This window comes from Scomber japonicus, chromosome 16 (assembly GCF_027409825.1).
Source record: "Scomber japonicus isolate fScoJap1 chromosome 16, fScoJap1.pri, whole genome shotgun sequence".
In the NCBI taxonomy this organism is placed as follows: Eukaryota; Metazoa; Chordata; class Actinopteri; order Scombriformes; family Scombridae; genus Scomber; species Scomber japonicus.
This window is the reverse complement of record NC_070593.1, coordinates 9,376,045-9,397,305: the sequence shown is the minus strand read 5'-3', so window position 1 is coordinate 9,397,305 and position 21,261 is coordinate 9,376,045. Positions and strand designations below refer to the sequence as shown.

At 40.9% G+C, this 21,261-nt stretch overlaps 2 protein-coding genes across 4 annotated transcripts; both read right to left on the bottom strand.

The window, feature by feature from the left end:
* Positions 1–780: 780 nt before the first annotated feature.
* tulp4b (TUB like protein 4b) lies at positions 781–12,460 on the bottom strand. Of its 3 annotated transcripts, XM_053335436.1 has the most exons (17): positions 12,209–12,460; positions 11,379–11,507; positions 9,697–9,858; positions 9,220–9,437; positions 9,055–9,155; positions 8,788–8,954; positions 7,917–8,141; positions 7,550–7,784; positions 6,182–6,316; positions 5,857–6,008; positions 5,027–5,120; positions 4,801–4,944; positions 4,267–4,681; positions 2,819–3,561; positions 1,938–2,740; positions 1,257–1,889; positions 781–897 (listed from the first exon to the last, which is right to left on the bottom strand). In XM_053335436.1, the coding sequence occupies exons 1-17, from the start codon at positions 12,458–12,460 to the stop codon at positions 781–783; spliced, it is 4,725 nt and encodes a 1,574-aa protein (XP_053191411.1). The 3 variants fall into 3 exon arrangements, with proteins under 3 accessions (XP_053191411.1, XP_053191410.1, XP_053191409.1); XM_053335435.1 differs by having other exon boundaries at positions 1,257–2,740; positions 2,819–3,591; positions 4,285–4,681; XM_053335434.1 differs by having other exon boundaries at positions 1,257–3,591; positions 4,285–4,681.
* Positions 12,461–16,168: 3,708 nt separating this feature from the next.
* myct1b (myc target 1b) lies at positions 16,169–17,983 on the bottom strand. The gene is made up of 2 exons (XM_053336026.1): positions 17,890–17,983; positions 16,169–16,712 (listed from the first exon to the last, which is right to left on the bottom strand). Exons 1-2 carry the CDS (start codon positions 17,942–17,944, stop codon positions 16,210–16,212), a joined length of 558 nt encoding a protein of 185 aa, XP_053192001.1. The 5' UTR covers positions 17,945–17,983; the 3' UTR covers positions 16,169–16,209.
* Between the last annotated feature and the right edge of the window lie 3,278 nt (positions 17,984–21,261).

Genomic DNA, 21,261 nt, shown 5'->3' with positions numbered 1-21,261 from the left:
CAAAGTATTTCCCATGTTCATTGCACCACTTCATAGAAGTAACATGGATAGAAAATATACAAACTATGATAAATCACACTCAGTTATAGAATCAATACATTCTTCTATTGCATGTTCTGCAATTTTAACATATAGTAACAAACAAATCAGATTAGAAATCAAATCATTGGCTTGAACAAATGCTATTTGGATGAAGAATACAGATACCAAATAAAAGGTATCAAAAAGCTTATAATTTTCTACTTATTTGCTTAAAAGTAAATTTAAAAAGTGCAGTGTTTGTATCAGTTATGGTATGGCTTTGTGAAAATGTATTAGCAATATTGAATGCCACCGTAGCCCAAGATACTTACTGAGTATATTTTTTATAAACACCAGAAATGTACATAAAATATTTATGAATTTGTAATATATTTAAATAGCTTCATTAGCCAAAATTTCTTTGGCACCACAGGTGGTACTTCACCTCCAGACTGCTTTTAAAATTCATTCAAACGTGTACTTTTACATTTCGTTTATCCAGGGAAGGTTGATATTTATTTATTTCACTAAATACAGTACTAATAAATAAAATTAGCTTAAGCATATGGACTAAAAAAAGTATGAATTAAGTGGTATATTTTCATTACCATTCACCTAGACTGACTAGGCTTCTAAAGACTGATTGTTATTTATCTGCGTGTGCAAGACCAACTTGTATAATAATTTCCTCTTTAAAACAAAGAGTCACCACATCACATACGGTACATTTTCCCAGTACACAACATCAAAATAACTTTTTCACTTAAGCCTTTGAGTCACATTGGCCAAGGAAACAGCGAATGCCTGCACTGCTGAAAAAGGATACTGGAAATCCAAAATATAGGCATTCCCATCAATTCGCCCAAACTGCATCACCTAAAAGAAGACATAAAACAATTAGATACTTTAAAAAGCTTGAAACAAACAACACAACAACATCAACATACTTCTTTTATTTTATTTGAGGAGTACTGCATTTGTATGAAGTTTTCTGTCACTTGTCTCTAGTATGGATGAAGCTCCAAAAGGACTGGAGTCTACACTTTCCATACTGCAGCTCAAAAGCATCTTTTATTAGATGCCCTCCTCCAAATAATTTGCCTTTTCTTATTAAAAACCCTAATGATAACATCCTCCCTAAACTCAACAAACTGAGCCACAGACGACCAGTACCAGCGTACTCCTTGTAAACTGAAATTCTCTTAATTTATCAGTATTTTTTATCATCAAATTACCTGTCTACCATCCAGCTCAATCTGAAAATTCTTCGCTGACTCCTGGGTGACTCTTCCTCCAAAGTCAAGCTGGTAGACCTGGGTGGCTTCATTCCATAATGGTTGTTTATTGGCCATAACATAGACAAACCCTTGGCTGCCCAAACTACGGTCCTCTCTTTCATTCGCCTTGCGGCACTTTATTTCTTCCAGCTCACTTGCCATACGCAGGCTGCGTTTGTTCTTCCAGCTCTTCTTGCTGCTCTGGTTCTGGTTCATGAGTTCATCGCCGCTAATGAACAGCTCCGGCTCACTCTCGGAACTATCCTGAAACTCATTTGTTGTCCGGCTCATCTTCTTGGTTTTGTTGAGCTGCTCTCTCGGCCCCTTGGGCTTCTTCTTTTCTCTGCTGCCAAGCCTTGGGCTGGAAATGAGTGTGTTGAAGTCAGAGAGTGCACGGCCTTCCTTTCTGGATTTGCCCTCAGCGACAGTGGGCAAGTTGGCCTCCTCAGCTCTGCTGTCCAGTCTTTTGCGGCTCTTCTTGTTGAAGCGATCTGACTCCTGTGGCACAGGGCTTTCATTTAAGGATGATGGCTCTGCAAAGTTGTTGGCAGACTCTGCAAGATCCTCTGTGGCACTTTTGGAAGGTGGTAGCTCGGTAGGTGGAGGAGGAGGAGGCAGAGGAGGTGGCGGAGGTGGTGCAGTTGGAGGGGGTGGGGAGAGAATTGGCTTCTCTAAAATCTGATGAGTCTTAGTAGGAAGGGGAGGTGCTGGAGGGTCTTGCATGGGAGGTGGGCAGGGGTAAGGGTTCCAGGGGTGCAGGTTTACAGGGTGCAGCTGAAGTCCTGCACATGAACTGGCTCCTGGATACATCGGAGGGAGAGGGCAGCAAGCCAGGTTAGCAAGATTTGGGGGGTAGCCTGGTGGCAGAACCAAATTGGGGTCCTGCTGAGCAAAAGGGACTGGACCAACCACTTCGTTTGGAGAGCACTGTGGTGGAGGGTTCTGTAAAGTCTGAAGTTGGGGTCCACTGTGACCCACACCTGGAGGAAAAGGCGAGAGAGATATCTGGTAACCTGATGGGAAAGTAAGAGTGCTTGTGCTTGGGCTGGATGGAGGTTTAGTCGTGAGGACAAAAGGTAGCCGAGTCATGTCCAAGTGCTGGGCTTGACTAATGATGAGAGGAGGTTTATGAGGTCCTGGTGGGGGACCTAATATGGTTTGCTCTGGTGTGAGCCAGAACTCCTCTGTGGTGGAGGGGTCCCATTGGTAAGGCGGAGGGCGTTTAACTGTCAAACTGACATCACCGAGAGTCAGCTGGCGTACTGATTTTTCGAGGTGACACTGCTGATTCAAAGTCTCATCTTCAGTAAAAGCAGAGTTAACATACACTGTTCTGTCCCGGCTGTTATCAACAGCACTCAGCAGACTGTAAGATGACTGGGAGGCCAGGGGTGAGGTACTTTTGGAGTGCACAATAATAGTACTGTGATGTGCTCCTTTCCCTGGGGGGAAGTCTTGCCTCACCACCGTGCCACCTGCAATGCCACTACTCGTAGTTCCACCTCCACTGACACTGACGCTGGTGCTGCTGCTGTTACTGCTGCACTGTGTGCATGTGTACAATGCAGTGGGCACCCTCTGCTGGTACGAGAGTGCTAATGCACTGTTCATCTTAGCCTTAGTGGGAAGGGTTCTTGAGCTATCCATCATCTGTGGCACTTTGAGTCCCATATCTCTGCGGTCACGACGTATAGTGGCATGAATCAGACTATTATCAATTCTTTGTGGAGGAGGAAGTGTAGTGGTTACCTGATTTGCTGGATCAGGGTAAGGAGGAGGGTCCCCACTAGGTATAGAGTATCGAGGGACAGAAAGACGACTCAGTGTTGCTGAGCTGTACGGAAGCTGAATTTTTTTACTATCAGATGAAGTGACTTTGAGTGTGGCTGAGCCCCCGATGCCATGGACAGTGTATGCATTTTGGTTGCGAATGAGCCGCCTTCGTGGCCGACAAACTTCCTCCACGTTGCCACTGCTGTCAAAGGTTGTGATCCTTTCATACCCCAGAGGTGTTGGGTACTGCAAGGTCACTGGGTGAAGCAGGAACTCGTCTTTCTTCAGACAGGGGTCTGGTGCCAGGACACTAGGGCTGTCACAGTTTGTGACAAGTGTTTGAGGCGTAGCTGCCGCTGTAGCTGCGGCTGCGGCTGCTGCTGCAGACACTACAGTGCCAGGGTATGGAGGTGGAGGATTCACCTTCCTCATCTGAATCTCTATAGACCCATCTGCGTCACTGAAGGAGGGAGGTAAAGTCCGGGGCAGACTTGGCTTCAGCATGTGTCCATGGTCTCCCCTGTCCAGTCCAGGCTCAGTGGTGGGAGGAGGAATTTGGGGCAGAAGATGAATCTGTTGTAAGGAAATGGTTGGATAGCCAGTAGGAGGAGGGGGCAGCGACATCTGCATCTTCAGTTGCTGCTGCATTTGTTGGTGCTGCCTCTGCATCTGTTGGTGTTGCTGTTGGATCTGCTGATGCTGCTGCTGGAGCTGCTGCTGCTGCTGCCTCATCTCCTGGATCTGTTGCCGGATTTGCTGCTGCTGCTGTTGCATCTGTTGTTGCTGTTGCTGCATCTGCTCGTGCTGCATCTGCATCTGTTGCTGTTGTTGTTGGATGTGGTGTTGGTGCTGAAGTTGTTGGGGTGTCACTTGCTGCGGATTTTGCTGTATTTGTTGGTGTTGCTGAACCTGGTGTTGATGTTGCTGCTGCTGTTGGTGTTGATGTTGCTGCTGCTGTTGGAGTTGCTGCTGCTGATGTTGCTGCTGCTGTTGGAGTTGCTGCTGTTGGTGATGCAGTTGCTGAAGCTGTTGATGTTGCTGCTGCATTTGTTGTTGTTGCTGCTGCATTTGTTGTTGCTGCTGCTGTGACTGTGACTGATGATGGTGTTGTAGCTGTTGTTGCTGCTGCTGCTGCTGTTGATGATGATGCAGCTTCTGCTGCTGCTGCGTCTGCATTTGTTGCGACTGTTTCGACTGCTGTTGTCGAGCCTGCTGTGAATGAGACCTCTGTGGGTGTGGCTGTGGTGGAAGATGGTGAGGCGGAGGTGGGGGAGGTAAAGTACCAGGCAGAAGAGGACCCATCTCTAGCCCATTGAAGATCACCTGACCAGGATTTGGGTATCTAGCTGGAACTGGGTATGGTGTAGCAACAGCATCCTGGCCGTGATCAGAAACAGGGACAGAAGCTGCAGCTGCTGCAGCTGCTGCTGCTGCAGTGGCTGTAGGGTTGGTGAGGACATCAAGCTGAATATTCTGATTGGCCAATAGAGACTGAACCAGGCCAATACTCTGAGTCGGGGACATGGCCTGAGCTGGGCTGTGGATGGGAGCAATAGGTATGTTGACTGTACAGGGAGGATTGTCTCCTGCCACTCCAGATGGCCCCATCACTTGATGAAAACACAGAGAAGAATTATGTAAATGACTATTAGCACATACAAATATGCAGAATACAGTAAGATATTGAATGTAATTAATTGAATTGAAAATATTTTCCTCTGATTCACACCTGGTAAGTCATCCTCATCCTCACTGAATACATTGGGATTGAACACTGGTAGGCTCATGAAGTCATGTGAAATCTTTCGCACTTCTGGAAGGTAAATTGTCATCTGCCTCGGTTGCAAATGAAGCAAACTGGTCTTATAGATGACTGAAACAAAGAAAGTAATTATGGTGACTGCTACATTCATCAGATTGAGTACTGTGATGTGTGCGGCTTTTGTGACATTTACCTGCACCAAGATTGGCAGGGAGGAAAGAAGCAAGTCCAACAATTTTGAACTTTGTCCCCCAGATGTTGGATGTGACTTGAGCAAGGTAATTGTGCTGTGTAGTAGACAAAATGGAAGACAGGAATAAAAATCTCAGTTATTAGTGTGCAAAGATAAAAAATCAAGGATTTACCTACAGTCATGGTATTGTCTAGGGACAGACAACATTTAAACTAACTAATTTAAACTAAGACAGGATACGTTTTTTTGTGTTTTGTTTTGGCGTCTACTAAAATAAGTCATTTTCCAGAAACCCTTTTATATCACTACACTCACTAATATAATCTGTTTTAGTAATTTTCCATCATTCTCTGGCTCCAGCTTCTCAAATGTAACAATTTTACTGTTTTTCCTTGAAGACATCACAACAGGCTCTGAGAAATTGTGGATGCCATGTTTTCCACTACTTTTTAACAACCATTGACTAAACGATGATTCGATTCATCAAGAAAAATTATAATAAAAACAACTGTTTCTTGCAGCCCTACATGGTACGCAACATAATTACCGGTAATACATACACATCCACCAATCAAACAATGTCCAAACACAATATACTTAACAACAATACATACTAAGTGAGTTAAGCAACATTTCAGGGAAAGGAAGAGGAAAGCATTGACAAAGACAGGATAAAACAGATGGCAGGAAGGCAGCAGAAGGGAAAGTACTGTACTAATGTTGTTATGTAATTGTTTAAAAGTAATAAGAATATGTTGATGCATAAAACAAATAACATGTCAGCTATAGACTTTGTAGCATATTAACCTTGGTACTGTAGCACGTCATACCTCTGTGATTCCATCCATAGAAAACTCTCGACGTGTCAGACTCGGGGACCGAATTGGAGGCTTCTTTGTCGGTAACCGTGGCGATCGTTGGCCTTCCTGATTGGCATGTGAAAGTTTTGGAGATTTTCTTGAATCCATGTTCATTCTTTGAAACAGAGAGGTAAATATAAAATGACATTTCACATTTTCAGTTCACATTACAGTTGGTAATACAGTCATTTTTATAATTTCAGCCTAAACGAATAAGCATGGTAAAACAGATGCTAGAATGCTTTATTGCCACATCCCTTATATAACATTTATTGTTTCTGTCATGTACTGCAAAGTTTAGGTGACCTGTTTCCTCGGGACAACTTCGGTGACTTCTTCCCAACCCATTCGTCGCTCAACTCAATGTCACTGGAGTCAGAGCAGTTACAGCTGTCAGTGTACGAGATCATGGGATTCACACACACTTCCTCTGCAAAAAAAAACACAACAGTAAAGGTGAGTTTGAACTCCTAAACTCTAATATAGTTATATAATTAAAAGTTTTTGGGGGGATTATAGGCTTAATCAGACCCTTATGCAGCCAGGTCACGGCTCAGGCTATTCCAGTATCATGCCTCAGACCATGTTACGTCAGAAAACAGCAGCATCACCAGAGTCTGTATTTGTTCTTACTCAAGGTGAACGATGGGCACACAGCAAGAACATGTGCAGTTATTTTAAAATGGAGCATGTGTTTATAGAGATGAAACAGGTGCAAATTTAATTCCAAGAAGACAAAGAACAATATTTATAACCTTTGGGCAGGTCTGTTTGCCTATTATGAGTGTCTCAAGTCAACTGGTATTCAGATAAGTACTTATTGCTTCAGCTGTAAGCAGTATAAGTAAGCTCATAATCCATTTTGTCTCTTTTAAAAAGGTGTAGTTTTAAGAAATTTGCCTAATTGCTTTTTCACAGACTTTTGATGAGAAGAACAGTACCACTCTAAGGTCTGTGCATTAACTTAGGCTAAAGCCGGGGGAAAGAGCTAGCCTGGCAGTGCCCTAGATAGTGAAATAATAATACATTTTCCATGTTCAAATGCTTTGTCACTGTGCTTAACTGCCCAGTTGTCTCTTGGTTCCTGAAAAACATAGTCAGAAAATTATTTTCTGACTATTTATATATTTAAAATCCCTCTCAGGCTGCCAGGAAACCAACAGAAGCTCCAGGAAATTGCTTGCCAAGAAACAAATCAAACAGATCAACACAACTCCCTGTAAAACCAAATTTTGATGTTTTTTTTACATTTAGCTTTGTGTACAATATCATACAACATGTTTTTAAAACTTAGATGTGCTGCTTTAGGGGTTTCAAAAAAAACTCCATATATTTAGCATACAAATAAGGGGTATCAAACTTCTCATTGAACTATTAGCAAGAAAATGAAGCATGTTTCCCAAATGTCAAATAATTCCTTCAAACAGACAGTTTACCCACTTTACTCAATTTTTACCCATCCATTGTGCCATGTTGATGGTTTTAGTTTTAGGAGCTGTGATTTTTAAATATTTGCCTCTGAAACTTCTGCCTTAACCCTAATTCAATGGTGAATGGGATTTAATTTGTGGTTAGTCTGGATAAACCACGGGCCATATGCTGAACAATTATCACTGCTTTCTACATCTAAGTAGCCTGTTTACCCTTTAAAGTCTAAACCCACCTGCTTTGCTGTCTGTTTTTGGATCCATAATGACAAACTCAGGTCGTAGTTTACTAATACGTCTTCCTTTGAGAATAGGTACCAGTCCTCCTAAATATTCTAGGTAGAGTGTGTAGCAGGGACCGCCTGCCTCGGGGCTGTCCTCTGCTCGCTTCATGGTGCAGTGGAGCCTCTCATTCCCAGCTGTGGGATAGCTGACAAAGTCACGGATGTTGTTGGGGTCAGGAATTGGGGGCTAGAACAAAGAGAGGAAAGGGCTGTAAGGTTGCTGGACACTTGAATGAAAACATGTCAAAGTCAGCAGTTTTGTATTGTCACAGTGAAATGAAAGTTAAGAAGTTGTCTATAACTGAGGAGGTCATTGCACCTTGATGGTGGGTATGAAAGCAGTGGTCACATAAGAGCAGAGCAGCGAGGGCATGTTCAGTTTCCCCACATCTTTCTCTTCTCGCAGGGCGCTGGCGATGCCCTGCTGGCATAAGAGTTGGAGGCTGGCCACCCTGTGCTCTACACGCACCACATACAGCGCTGGTCCACATGCAAGGAACAAACGAGAGTCTCTATGACCCCAACAGATGGTGGTGATGGGCCTCTGAAAAACAACCAGTCAGAAAGAGCAGAACACTGGATTCTCAGTCGGTTGTTGTTCATTCTGTTATTATTCACCTTCTTCATTCAAGCTCTCAATTATGAAGTGCTTCAGTTTAGAAAAGTGCAATAGATATACAGCTTATCAGTCATTATTGAACCAACGGAAATACTCCAAATCTGCTTTGGTGCCACTCTCTGTCTCTGTAAAATTGTTTTCAAAAACACTTGAATAATGTATTAAAAAGGCTAACATGTGTACTCTGCATGTTTATTATTGGTATTATTATAACCACATAACCACATTTTAAGTATGATGACTATGGTTTGACCCAAACCTCTAACATTGAGTGTTAAAGCTGTGTTAAGGCTGAACAATACATAGATAGATCTACTTTTCAGATCATCTACTTTTTGTAATTATATTAAATACATAATTAAACGGTTTTCGTTAGCACAACATGCAAATAATAATGCAAAAGTCAAAATTACTATTCCAGCTGGACTTGCCATGTAATCCAGTGTAATGAACATCAGCTAGAAAATTAACAGGAAGTATTAATACCTAAAAACAGAAATTGCTATCACAAGAAAGTCTTTATTTATTTTGCCCAGTGAGACATCTGTCTCTCAATTTATACAGGACTGACCTGTGCCGGTGTTTCCAAAGTGTAGATGTGCTCTCCTTGGACATTATAGAACTTAACGAGGGCGTTCCTCATGATGGGTCCACAGGCAGAGTCGACAGGTAGCCCATGTCTCTCCATGCCAGCCACAGCCAGGAGGTCGCCCTGGGAGCACCACTGAGCCTCAACATCTGTGGAGTAAAGAAGTACAGTATAAAAACAATATCTGTCAAGGGTCATATGATCAACACATTTATTTGTGACAAATGCTACTCAAGTCTGAATACAAACCTTTCAGCCCTGAGCGAATTACGGCAGGAGAGAGGTCGTCATAGTTGTTCATTAAACTGATGTCTCCTGATAAGAAGGTGACTGTCAACAAAGGCTTGACTCTCCGCACTTGGAAGAATAAAGAAAAGTACAAACATAAGCTTTCCCCCGGCCAACACATTAAACTCAGTTGTGTGAGCAGGAAGGAAATTACTTTTTTTACCTAAAGGCAGAATACTGTCATCAGAGTCTGTGTCACTCTCTGTGCTGTCCTCGACCAGGAAATCAGGGCAGTTCCAGGACATACTCACAATCCCATCAGACTCGTGTAGCAGAACATGGGCAAGCATCCGGCCGTGACAGTCCATCACGATCACTTGACCATCTGCTGTACCAAATAAGACCTGAGGGGGCATCACACATTAAACATTAATAGATGACATGATGAATATACTTGGAAGCATCAAATATCTAGCCTAAAAGCCGTTTGAACTGTTTAATCTTGTACATCAAGAACAGCCTAAGAAGCAAGAGGGAAATGATCTCGATGTAAATATTTTATGACACAAAGCAAGATTAAATAACATTTTTTAAAGCAGGGTTAGAGTTCTTATGGTTAAAAGAGTCATTCATGTACAGTAAGCTCAATTACACAATGTGTACCTGCTGATCATCTGGTGTCCAGATGCCACAGGTGATTTGACTCTCCAGGTTAATCTCTGAGGACCAGTGTCTTTGTCCGCTGACCGAGCCAACCAACACAAAGCCGTCCCTGTATGCGATGAGGGCTTGAGTGCCATCATGTGACCAAGTAAAGTCACTCACCTAGAGGAGAGAAGTGTTCACCTTCAAGAAAACTGTGTACTTAAACATAACACTGCAATCAAAATCCATTAACCACTTAACACACGCCCCTGTTTTTTATGCTGTTAGCCTAAACGACATGCCCAAGTTGTGGGCAGCACAGATCCCACATAGTTTGAGACTCAGAGATGTGTCTGGTATCATTGGAAAGGAAACACTCTCAGGATTCTTGTAAAAGTGTCTGTGTGATTCTGTGACTTACTGACAAAGAGTGGCAGAGGTTACAATGATGGGGTTGTTTACTCGCCCATAGGTTTGCCTTTACAATGACATGTGTACAGACATTCAGGGACCTCTCAGCAGGATATAGACACAATGAGGCCACAGCCACAGGCTGGTCTTGGCTTCATGCAGTCCAAATTTGGAGTCAAAAGACCAAAAGATGAATTTTTCTGAATTATTTTTCAACAGGTATGTCCATGCGTTTTCCTCAGGTCCTTTTTGGAGACTCCAAATGGACACTTGGTTACCAAAGCTGTATAACCGCAATCAAACACCTATAACTTCACATCCCCTTTGCCTACAATCAAAATCTTGGTCTCTAATGAAAGCTGACGCCATATTATTATTATTATTATTATTATTACATATAACCATATTTTTTTGTTTGGCCATATCTATCTATCTGTTTATTTTGCTATAAGTCATATGTCAAGTCGAAGAAGAACCAACCGTGTACCAAAATGCCGAGTGCGTAATGATATATGGTTCAACTCTTTTACACACAGGTCGCACGCCGGTTACGCTTGGAGTTTGTTTATGGACAGCCAAACTTAATAGTTTAGTGTCATACACCGTTGGAAACCTCTGACTATTGGCTAAAAGGTTATCAACTTCATTTCACCGAATATTTCCATAGGCTAGAACAGCAGTCAATCAAAGCCATGTCGTCATTGTTGTCGGTCACATGTCCTCATTGGCTTTGGAGACATGTACTGCCTAATCCTAAACACCGATTGGCTGGTGTGTGGTGTCGTCAGAAGCAGAAGAGGCTCACGGTCGTAAACGGACCGTATATGGTTTGTTATTTGTGTTATTACGTTACGTGTTGGACTAAATACATGGACATATTGAGGAAAGTGTTCCGGTTTTATGGAAACGGATTTCATATTTCACAAGAATGGATACTTGGCGAGCTGTACAGAAAGTCCTGAGTCATAAGATGATCGTTGTGGATAAAGGGAAGACTTTGAAGGTATGTAGGCATTATAGCTTTTCTCACTTAGCTGAGTGGCTAGCCGAGCTAATCGCTAATACTATTACGGCTGTGAGCAACCATATAAGTCGTGAGTGGTCTTGAATGAATCAGGACAATCTAAGCTTTCCAACGATGTACGGCATGAATATATATGTTTAAGGGTTGGTGTTTAAAACATCCAGAAGAACTTGTGGCTACCTCCTAACATCCGTCCCGTTCCGTAGACGGAACAGCGTGCGTTAAGTGGTTAAGTATCTGGGAAATACTGGAAAGTAGTGTCTACCTGGGCTCCTCGGTCATTGACTAACTCCACAGACCATCTTCCTTCATACTGGATCCAAACAAAAATACCTCCTTCCATATCACATGTGGCGAGCTTCTGAAAGGGTTCATTCCAACGCACCAAGACAACCTGCAAAGGCCCAAAACACTCACGTTCTTTTCTCAAACACAGGTGGTTTTCTGCACCAAGGAACATTCATGATTAATATCCAGTAGGAGCGCAATGCTAAAAAAAGTCCACTGCAGTTGGAGGGAAGGAAAGTCAGCATAGAGAGTCAAAGACCAACATCGTCAGACCATCAATTCACAAACACACGTACATGTACAGTTCGCATGCTGTTATTAAAATAAACATAAATGTTAATACTAAATTAAATGTCTGCCTTGAATTTATTATTAATATAATTAATATTTTTCACAGTGCATGTTTAGACTCGCCTGTGAATAATCACTGTGAATATGATGCACATTTTATACATCTGAATATATTTTTTTCATAAATATCTTTTTATACAATCAATCAATGATATGCCAAATGTTCAAATACTTTCTATGAGATTCCTGCTTTTGTGTATATATTGCAATGTATTTTTTTACCTTCATCTGCTTTATTGTTGATTATATTATTATCTTATGATTTGATTTCATGACATGATGTAAATATGTGTCAGTTTGATCAGTGTGAAAGTGTTCTGTGAAATAAGATTATTATAGAAGGCGAGAGAGAAGAGAGAGAGAAAGGGAGCAGCTTTTAAAATAGCTCTTTATGATTTGCAATTGTAAAAAAGAACATGGAAAAAAAAGCAATAATTGCTAGAGTCAAGACCTCACCTCGCTGTTGTGTCCACGCAGATTAAAATTGATTCTCTGAGGTGTACTTCTATCCCTCCTGCAGTGACTAGATGTAAACGTCACCCCAACAACTCCTCTCCCATTCCCCGTGGCGAGCCAGCCCTCCTCATAGTAGCGTCTGCGGCACACCGGCTTGTCCTTCTCGCTCTTGGGGACCCGGCCTTTCCATGAGAGGCAGAGGATGTTGGAGTCGCTGCAGAGGATGGGACCATGTTCCACGGCAGCCAACATCCCTACTGAGTGACCAGGCTGGTGGGCAAAAGCAGAGAAAGAGGCATGTTAAAAATAGAGATTAGAAACAATGTACATTATTCATTTGCGTCGGTTTGTGAACCTACATTTACTTCAAACTGGCTTTTCTGTTCTGGATCTTTTCAATTGTATCACACAATCTTCTGCTGATGCTGATGAGTTGTCATAAAACCATTTTTCTGAGCAGTTTAAGGACTTCTTGGACCTGGTGGTGACTCCATCTGGTAATGAAGATTGTGTGATATGATTGAAATCTCCAGAACAGCTACTAATGGACTTTGTGGTGAGATTGTTCCATCAAATAGTGTTTTCAAGATAAGGAATGAAGATTCAAACTCAACATTGAAGCCAACATTAATCTTTTCATTGTCTTTGTTTATTTCTTATTATTTTGATACTGTATGCAACTCAGTTGTGTATATTGGTTTTTATATTTGTGAAGAACTTTTGTAAACACATAGAAGCTTATTATTATTATGAATGAGAAGTTGTCAAAAATGGAAGCTTTCCTAATCCACCGTTACATGACAATTGAAGATCATGTGTTGTGATTGAAAGCTCTAAAACAGCTGAAAATTGAGCTTCATTTGAGCGTACAGAGCTTACAAGAGTGACTCACTAAATGTGCCCTTACACGAGTAAAATCACCACGGCTGCTATCATAGTGTTCGAGCAGTTGTTCCATTATTCACTGTCTATGGAGCAGCTCCAGGATTTGTCTCCAGATTACATCATCACTACAGTCTGTCTTTTATTTGTTCAAATTCACAGATTACAACTGAGAGGATTTAACAGTTGATAAACATTTGGATTTCCATTTTAGGGTAAATGTGGAAACTTGTGAAGGATGTGACAGGCCCTCTATAGAGTCAGACTTTGTAGTTTGTCTGTTCTGGGCTACTGTAGAAATAGAAGATGAAGGAGAACCTGCTCCCTATGTAGGTATAAATGACTCATTCTACACCTAGACCATTAGCTTCGTTCACTTAGGCCAGTTATATCTCAGATGAGTGGATTCATTTCAAACCTTGTCCAAAAAAAAAAAACAACAAAAAAAAAACCCCCAAAAAGAAACCTTAAAAAAATTAACCCCCAGCTCACATGAATATTTGGAAGTAGAAGATCAGGAGTGTTGTAGTGATGGAAATGGCGGAACTGAACTTTCGTCATTACCATTATAGGTAAACTATTACTATTGATTGTTGGTTATTGTTGTTAGTCAGCAAACCAACAATGTTAGAGAAAACATTATGTATTTAGTTGCCTTTTACTTTTAGATAGAGAAGTACAGTGTCAGTTACCACTACAGATGCATCTGATAACATATTGGCACAGACATACATGTGTGACAATATATGTATTAAAGGGAGAATGGGGCCCACTGAAGCTGTATGAGGCCCAGATTTTTGTGCTACGGCTTTCAAGAAGATGCAAAATCTTCTACTGTAAGGGTGTATCCTCTTACGTCAAACCTGTTAATTCTCATTTTCCGCTTCATTCCACAGACTGATAGTATTACATATATCTCTTGTTCCAGCTCTTCATTGAAGCTACATAATGTTCACGCTGAGTGATATAGTCATCCCTGGACTCCATGTTTTTATAGCTGCGCCCCTACATCAAATAATAATGTGCTACATAGCTTGTGCATAATTGTACATACATTTCCTTAGTATCTTCAGCAACCTTGGGATCTCCTCCACAATTTATAGTCAAGTTTTGAAAATCTGAATCAGGTTTGGCTGCACAGGGTTAAGGGAAGATTGCATAATATATTATAATATTGCATAAAATGGACAAACAACATGAAAAAAATACACAAAGATTAATTTCTCATATCAGCAAATCAACGTACCTCATAGTTCCTGGACATGTTGAGTTAAAATTCCTCCATTGAAGGTGTCCATATTTCCATTCAGATAGATGATGCACTGATGGCTGCTCTGCTCTTTGTGCTTACAATATAATATACGGGTAAGTAAAATGCATCATACAGCAAGGTGTTGTCCAGCTCTGTGTATTCACTCAATCAAGCAGCTCTACACTTCTAAGTTGGTAGTGAAATGATGTGAGGCTTCTTTGATGCCGGTGGCCCATCCCATGTCTTCCTGGTGTGGCTCTGAAGAGTTGTGCAATCCTGTTGCAATGGAAGGGTTTATAAAAAGACGAATTAAGAAAAAAACAACATTGTTATTCAACAGGCAATCTTAAGAGAGACGAAATGGCTCTTGCTTAAAATAGCCGCGTTGTCATTCAGTGCATCAACCTTGACAATCACAGTTTTTCTCAGTCTCTATGCAACAGCAACACTGCATTGGAGATCAGGGCACTCGCAGTCTCCATGGGTACTGATACTGTCCGCTCTTCCTATTTTACGTCAAACACCAGAGCAGAAGCCAAATAAGGATATAAACTCAAATATCCAAATGTCTGCATTAAAATATACCTTTTAATGTTAAGATGCGGTCAATAAGAATAAAACAGTACCATCACAATACCAAAAAAACATCACTTAAAGATAATGAGTGGTCTATTGCTTTGAAGAATTAAGATTAACAGCATCCTCTGAAAGTCTCAGTAAAAGAGCCATCATCTGCTCTGTCAAGGTTTCACTACATCACATCAAATGCATTTCTCATTCAACAGCATCTTATAATGTGACCGCATGCAGCAGCCTGACTGACACAATGCTGACGAGACGAATAAACTGCGGTGTAAAATAAAGAAGTGCTTTCATCAAGGAGATTTTCTAGGCAAGCATAACGCATCTGCACGTACCTGACACCCGCTTGTGTAACGTTAATCCAGAGGCAGTCGGCGCACAGTGCGGTCGTGTTGCCAGGCGCTTTTCTGCTGGCGCACTTTGGGGTTGTGGCTTTTACAGCGGGTTGCCATGAGACAGGTAGCACGGAAAATACACCCCGAGTTTCAAGTCTAGATAAAGAGCCAAGCACCAACACACATGATAAGCCTTTCAGGAATCCCTGCAGGTAATTGTTTGTAATTTGATACGATTTTAATACATTCTGACACGGAGTCTAGTGCGCAGACTGATATATTCAATACCAGACTTATTGCTGCATTTCAAACGGGGGTTTCATTCTTAAATGGCAACCTCATACGACGCACCCCATCTTTGCAATGCAAGTTGAAGTGACATTCTTGACACAAGACCTTGATGTGATGAATAATGTGCTTTTAACCCATTGTTCACCCTCCTACCATAGTGTTCAGTATTATTAAGGGCACTGATTTTAGCACACGGATCTTCTATTGAACATATCAGTCTTTGGATGACAGCATATCAATCTATTGTGAATGGGTAATGATTGTCTAATGTGTTTCATTTGTGCACAAAAGCACAAACACTGGAAATAATTTACCATTAATTCTTTATTGTGATTTTAGATAATATAACTATCTAGCACACAGTGTTTCCCCTCATCTTCACATGATTACAGTAAATCTACCCCCAGACCACAGCTGAAGGACCACAACATGGTCCCAGTCATGAGATGCCCTGCAATGGTCATGAGCTACTTATAATTCATAACATATACACTGAGCTGACATTTCATGGCTGATGTGCAGCAAAATCAGTTAAGGACAAACTGTAAAGTGGCAGAAAAGGTCTGATCTCCCAGTATGCAGACATTACTGTCCTTTATAAAAGAGCAGAGAGTCCACTGTAACTTTTCCACATGTTAGTTGTTGTCATGCTGACAGTTTCAAGTGCAAGTCTCTTCAAAGGCATGGATGACGCTGTCATAGGCAGGAGGGGGAGTCTGCGAGGGGAGAAATCCCTTAAGTCCGTTGCCGCCCAACCAGAAGGAATGCCTCTTGTTAGGCACGAGGGATGCTGAATCCGACGAGATTGAAGCCGCTGTATCCTCAGGCATGGTGACTTGGGTGTCATCTCCTAACTCCAACGGGGCCCTGCTCCTCTTGGCCTGCGGGCGAAAGGTGGAGGTCTCTGCCCCAGGTTTGCTCCCCAGAGGACCCACTGGCTCCAGGGAGGGTTGTCTGTAGACACTCAGGAAAGTGCTTCGGTAAAGGCCTAGCGGGCTGTTCATTGGGGTTTGTGCTCGTGAAGTGCGAGACTTCCTTTTGGAGCGCCTGGTGATCTTGGCGGTGGACGTGCGCCTGGATGCCCAGGTCAACAGGACGTAGACCAACGCACCCAGCAGCAGGCCCACAAGAATAGATAAACAGAAGGCTAGAATCATATCACCTGGAAATAAAAGATGAGTGCAGAGAGTCAGAAAAGGGGAAGTGCTGATGGGATCAAATGACAAACTGTAGAAGAATGTGAGGCCGGATGCATTGTGTTGCAGTAAATACAGGGAACATTATTTCCCCAGATGGCACTTCAAGCTGCATTTAAAGTTAGAGATAAAATCTTATTAGCATAGACGAGGAGTATGTCTACATATGTAACATGAGAATAAAGTAGATATCATATTGTGCCTGCCAGATTTATATTTGGAAATTTTGTTCTTATTGATTTGTTATTGCTGGGCGCTGCTATACTGGGCACATTACATAAAATCTTACATCATACCTGCTGTGTGGGTTCACTGTCTAAGTAGCTCACTGTACTAAAGCCCAAAATGGCTGACAGAAAACCTCATCATTTGATTTTCATGTCAATCCTGAGGTGATAATGTACTGTACATGAATATCGATTGCAAAAGTTCCCAGATCTCTCAACCAGGAAAAGGCAGAGTACAGCAAGTTCATTTGTATATCGCCTTTCCACAACAAGGCAATTGATAGTACATAAAAGACAGAGACATAAAAACGCATAATATGTGAAAGTCAAAGGCAATATTAAAACATACAAATAGACTTTAAGACAGTTTTCATTTTCATTAGATAGAAAATGAAACCAGAATAAAAGCTCCACATCGAGCTCCAAAATTAACTTTATAAAAGGCAGTAGCAAACAGAAAAGTTTTAAGCTGTCATCTAAAATAACTTTGAGCAGTTTTCTTGTTTCATGGAAGTTGCTGAATGCTAGTTTTCTTATTTTGGACCCAGGGGGCAGTAAGAAAACTGTCCAAGACCAAACTGACTGGTCCGAATTATTCTTAACAATTGCAGCAAATCAGAAATTTATTCTGGGCCTAAAACATTCAGTTCTTTATTCAGATCTCAGTTGTTGAGTTGCCAAATGCCCACACATCAATCTGAGAATAGTGCATGTTGCTGCAGTCTATAGAAAGATGATTTTGGTGATAATACAGGCTTTCATATGAAACTATAAGAAGTTGTATCAAGTTTAGAGCTGCTGTTTCTGCATTTTAAAATATATGATACTTAGACACAAAGTATGGCTTTAGCTTTTATTCACTGCTCTTTGATTTTCACCTACAATTGCTATAAGAAACAAATACAGACGCACTCACCGAGATTAAAAGTGTTTAGTATTTCCAAAAGGGGATGTGTTTCATTGTGTGCCATTATTCCACCAGGTTAATGTTAGTTCCCACACTGACTCTAAGCAAGGCAGACGAACACTGAGCTTTTTCCAAGACAGGCTTGTTGCTTTTTTTTCTCAGCAGTGTTTGGTATGGCGGAAACTTTGCTGTCACGCTTCCTTCCCTTTCTGGCTTTAAAATTAGCAAGTGCATTGCTTATCTGTGTGGGACATAACACTGGGAAACAGGGTTGTTTCCTTTTGCATCATTTCCTGTGGATCAATACTTTTTAACAATGGTCCTATAGGCTTAATTATTATTAAGGTATGTTACTTCTGTTCTTTTTGAACTACTACTACTAATATTTTATTGTACTCCTAATTAAACTCTGAGGTTAAATAAAAAAGACAGTAGATCCAGTAAACCTTCCTCTTGACGTTCAAAGTCTTGGACAAGTTTCCAAGTGTCTTGACAAGGTTCTGGATAAGCTAACCCATGAAAATCTAACCATGCACTAGAGAGACTGCAGACTATCAAGCACTCAGTCTCTATGGGGATTTCCTTCAATTGTTGCTCTGTTCCCACTCCACTGCTGCAGTCAGAGTGTTCAGACCCTGTCAACACAACAAACCAACTTTCTGCAGCTCAACAGCTGATAATATATACAATTATTCCTTCTCTATTTTTTTTAACACTGCATTAAAGCAGGGGGGTTATTACATATAGACACTTTGCAAGGAACACCTCAGTAAGCCAGTTAATTTAATTTGAATCTCCATCTTTAAAAAAAAAAATTAATTCCACAATTTAAAAAGGAAGAAGTCACTGAGAGATTCATATGAGGTAAACTCTCTTGATGTATAAAATGATGGGAAACATGTCCAGCAGATGGCGATAAGATACTTAAAATGAAGATTGAGCTGGGAAACTGTAGCTTGACTGGCTTGATCAGCTTCTGAAGGCACCTCATTTAAATTATATTACTGCATATTATACTTAGTTTATGCTTGCCTAACGCCTGCAGGCTGTATTTTGGTTATTTTATTTACTTACATAAAATTACTACTAACTAATCCTTTTTCTACTTAATGACATTTTGCTGCTAACACTTGGGTATTGTTACTTTAGCGGGATTTTTCATGAACAATTTAGGACAATATTTTTACATTGCTGTACAGGTACTTTTACTTAAGTTAAGGATCTTAATACTTCCTCCACTACTGGCCACAATGCATATCTCATAAACTTGTTATATGTTTTGAATTTATACCATACTAGTTTAATCCCAGGAACATTGCACACATGCATATGATCTTAGGAACTTCTGCATATTGTACATTTATATATTGCAGATTTATTTACACAGAGATTGTTTACTGTATATAGTATTTTATTTTATTGTATTTATCACTTTCACTCTTATGCTGCTACTTTTTTCCCCACTATACTGCTGGATAACTTGAATTTATCCCTAGGGGCATCAATAAAGATGCATAGTATTTTGTTTTATCTTATCTTATTTTATATTAAAATATTTTACTCTGGAGAATAGAAATTTAAAGAAGCAAAACAGAGAAATACTCAAAATTTCACTTCCTGCAGTTCATGAGTGCATGGATTCCCCCACAGATAGAAACTTGTATCACAAAACTGCACACTGTCACTGACAATAAACTCACAATGAAGTGGGACATGTGGGATTCCTCTGCGTCCAGCCTAAAGAATGAACCCTTTTGTCTCTAATAAATGAGGAGGACAGGAACCACACACGGCACATTTCCGACCCCTCCTCCTGCAGCTGGTATAGTCTGCTGCCGGTCGGCGTGCCTCTCTCTCTTCCTCTCCTCTCCTCCTCTCTTCCTCTACCGCTTTCACTTCACGTCCTCTTCTTTGCCACCATGTTTCATTTTCAACGTTACCATGGCAACTATGCAACATACACATACACGCACACACACACGCACAGTCACTTCCTACGTAAAAGTTATCGCGCTCTGTGGTAAGGAGAAATGTCAGATAGACGTCTTTGAGTTGCAATGTTAGTGTTTTGTTTGTTTGTTAGTTTGTTAGTTGTTGGTTGTTAGGGTCGTGGTTACTTAAGCTTATACTGTTTTGTGTGTGTGATGCCTTCATGCTCGCTGGTTCTCTGGTTTTTGTGGTGTTGTAGTAACTTCCTCTCGAGTTTGACTGGTTCTTTGACACTACCACACACCACACCATTCAGATGTCTGTGCAGGTAACCAACTGTTTGAATACTGTTTTATAAATTCTAGTTTAGTTAAGTTTACTTTGTGTTAAATATGATATGTGCACGACAGGCCTACATGTCATGAAACCCATGGGGATAAACGTCTGTGCCTTTTTAAGCTGTAATTTAGAAAGACAGTTTGGTCTATTTCAACCTTTCCTCACACGACAATTTAACTTCCTTTTAGATTGTCATAATGGATTATGTGTGCACTTCCCTAATTTTGGTGTAGAAGAAATAAGACTTTTCACACTGTATCTAAAGAAATGTGCATGTTGTTCCACTCTTCAGTCACTTCATGTCTGTTTTCATACTTGCTTGAAAGGAGCTACACCCTACATCTTTGCTGTTTTTGCTTATCTTTGCAGCTCTTTCGTAATTGTTTAGCTCTATGTCTACTTTTATGACTTCCTCTACATTTATTCTTGGAACTACTTGAGAGATAACGACTACTGACTTCATTCAAATTACTTGTATGACATCCTCATATGTCTTGTTTTGTCCTGAGTGACCAACAGACCAAAGATACTCTCTCTTTACAGGGCCTTAAAGACAACACAAACTAAAAAATGTAAATCAAAAATATAAATTTAAACAAAAGCAAGGACTAAATCATTACTTAAAACATTGAGCTGGTGGTACATTTGCATTGATTTAGAACTTCCTAGGATGATTTTAACATTAGATAGTTTAGTTGGTCTTAAAAGTAGCCTTAAAGACAATTGTTAAGTGAATAAGGAATGAGTAAAATTGTTTAATAATATAACTACTTGGCAAAAACCCTCCTAACATAATTTTCTTTTCTTTTGCAGGCAATGAATGAGAGAAGTGCTTCTATTGGACGGTAAACCTGCATGTCCCTGCATGAAACCTGAGATTCAATTGGACCCTGTCCTGCAGTGAATTTAGAGAGAGAGAGTGAGAGAAAAAAAGAGTGAGAAGAAGGGAGGGGCAGAGGGGATGTCCCACTCAGGACAGTTGTGAAGGATCCTCAGCTCTCAGCATCCGTGACCCACCTTGTCACACAGCTGCAGGGAGACGACATGGCCTCCCCAAGGCAGTTCGGTCGAGGGAATGTGGACATTGCTAATGTGATGCAAAAACTGCAGGGT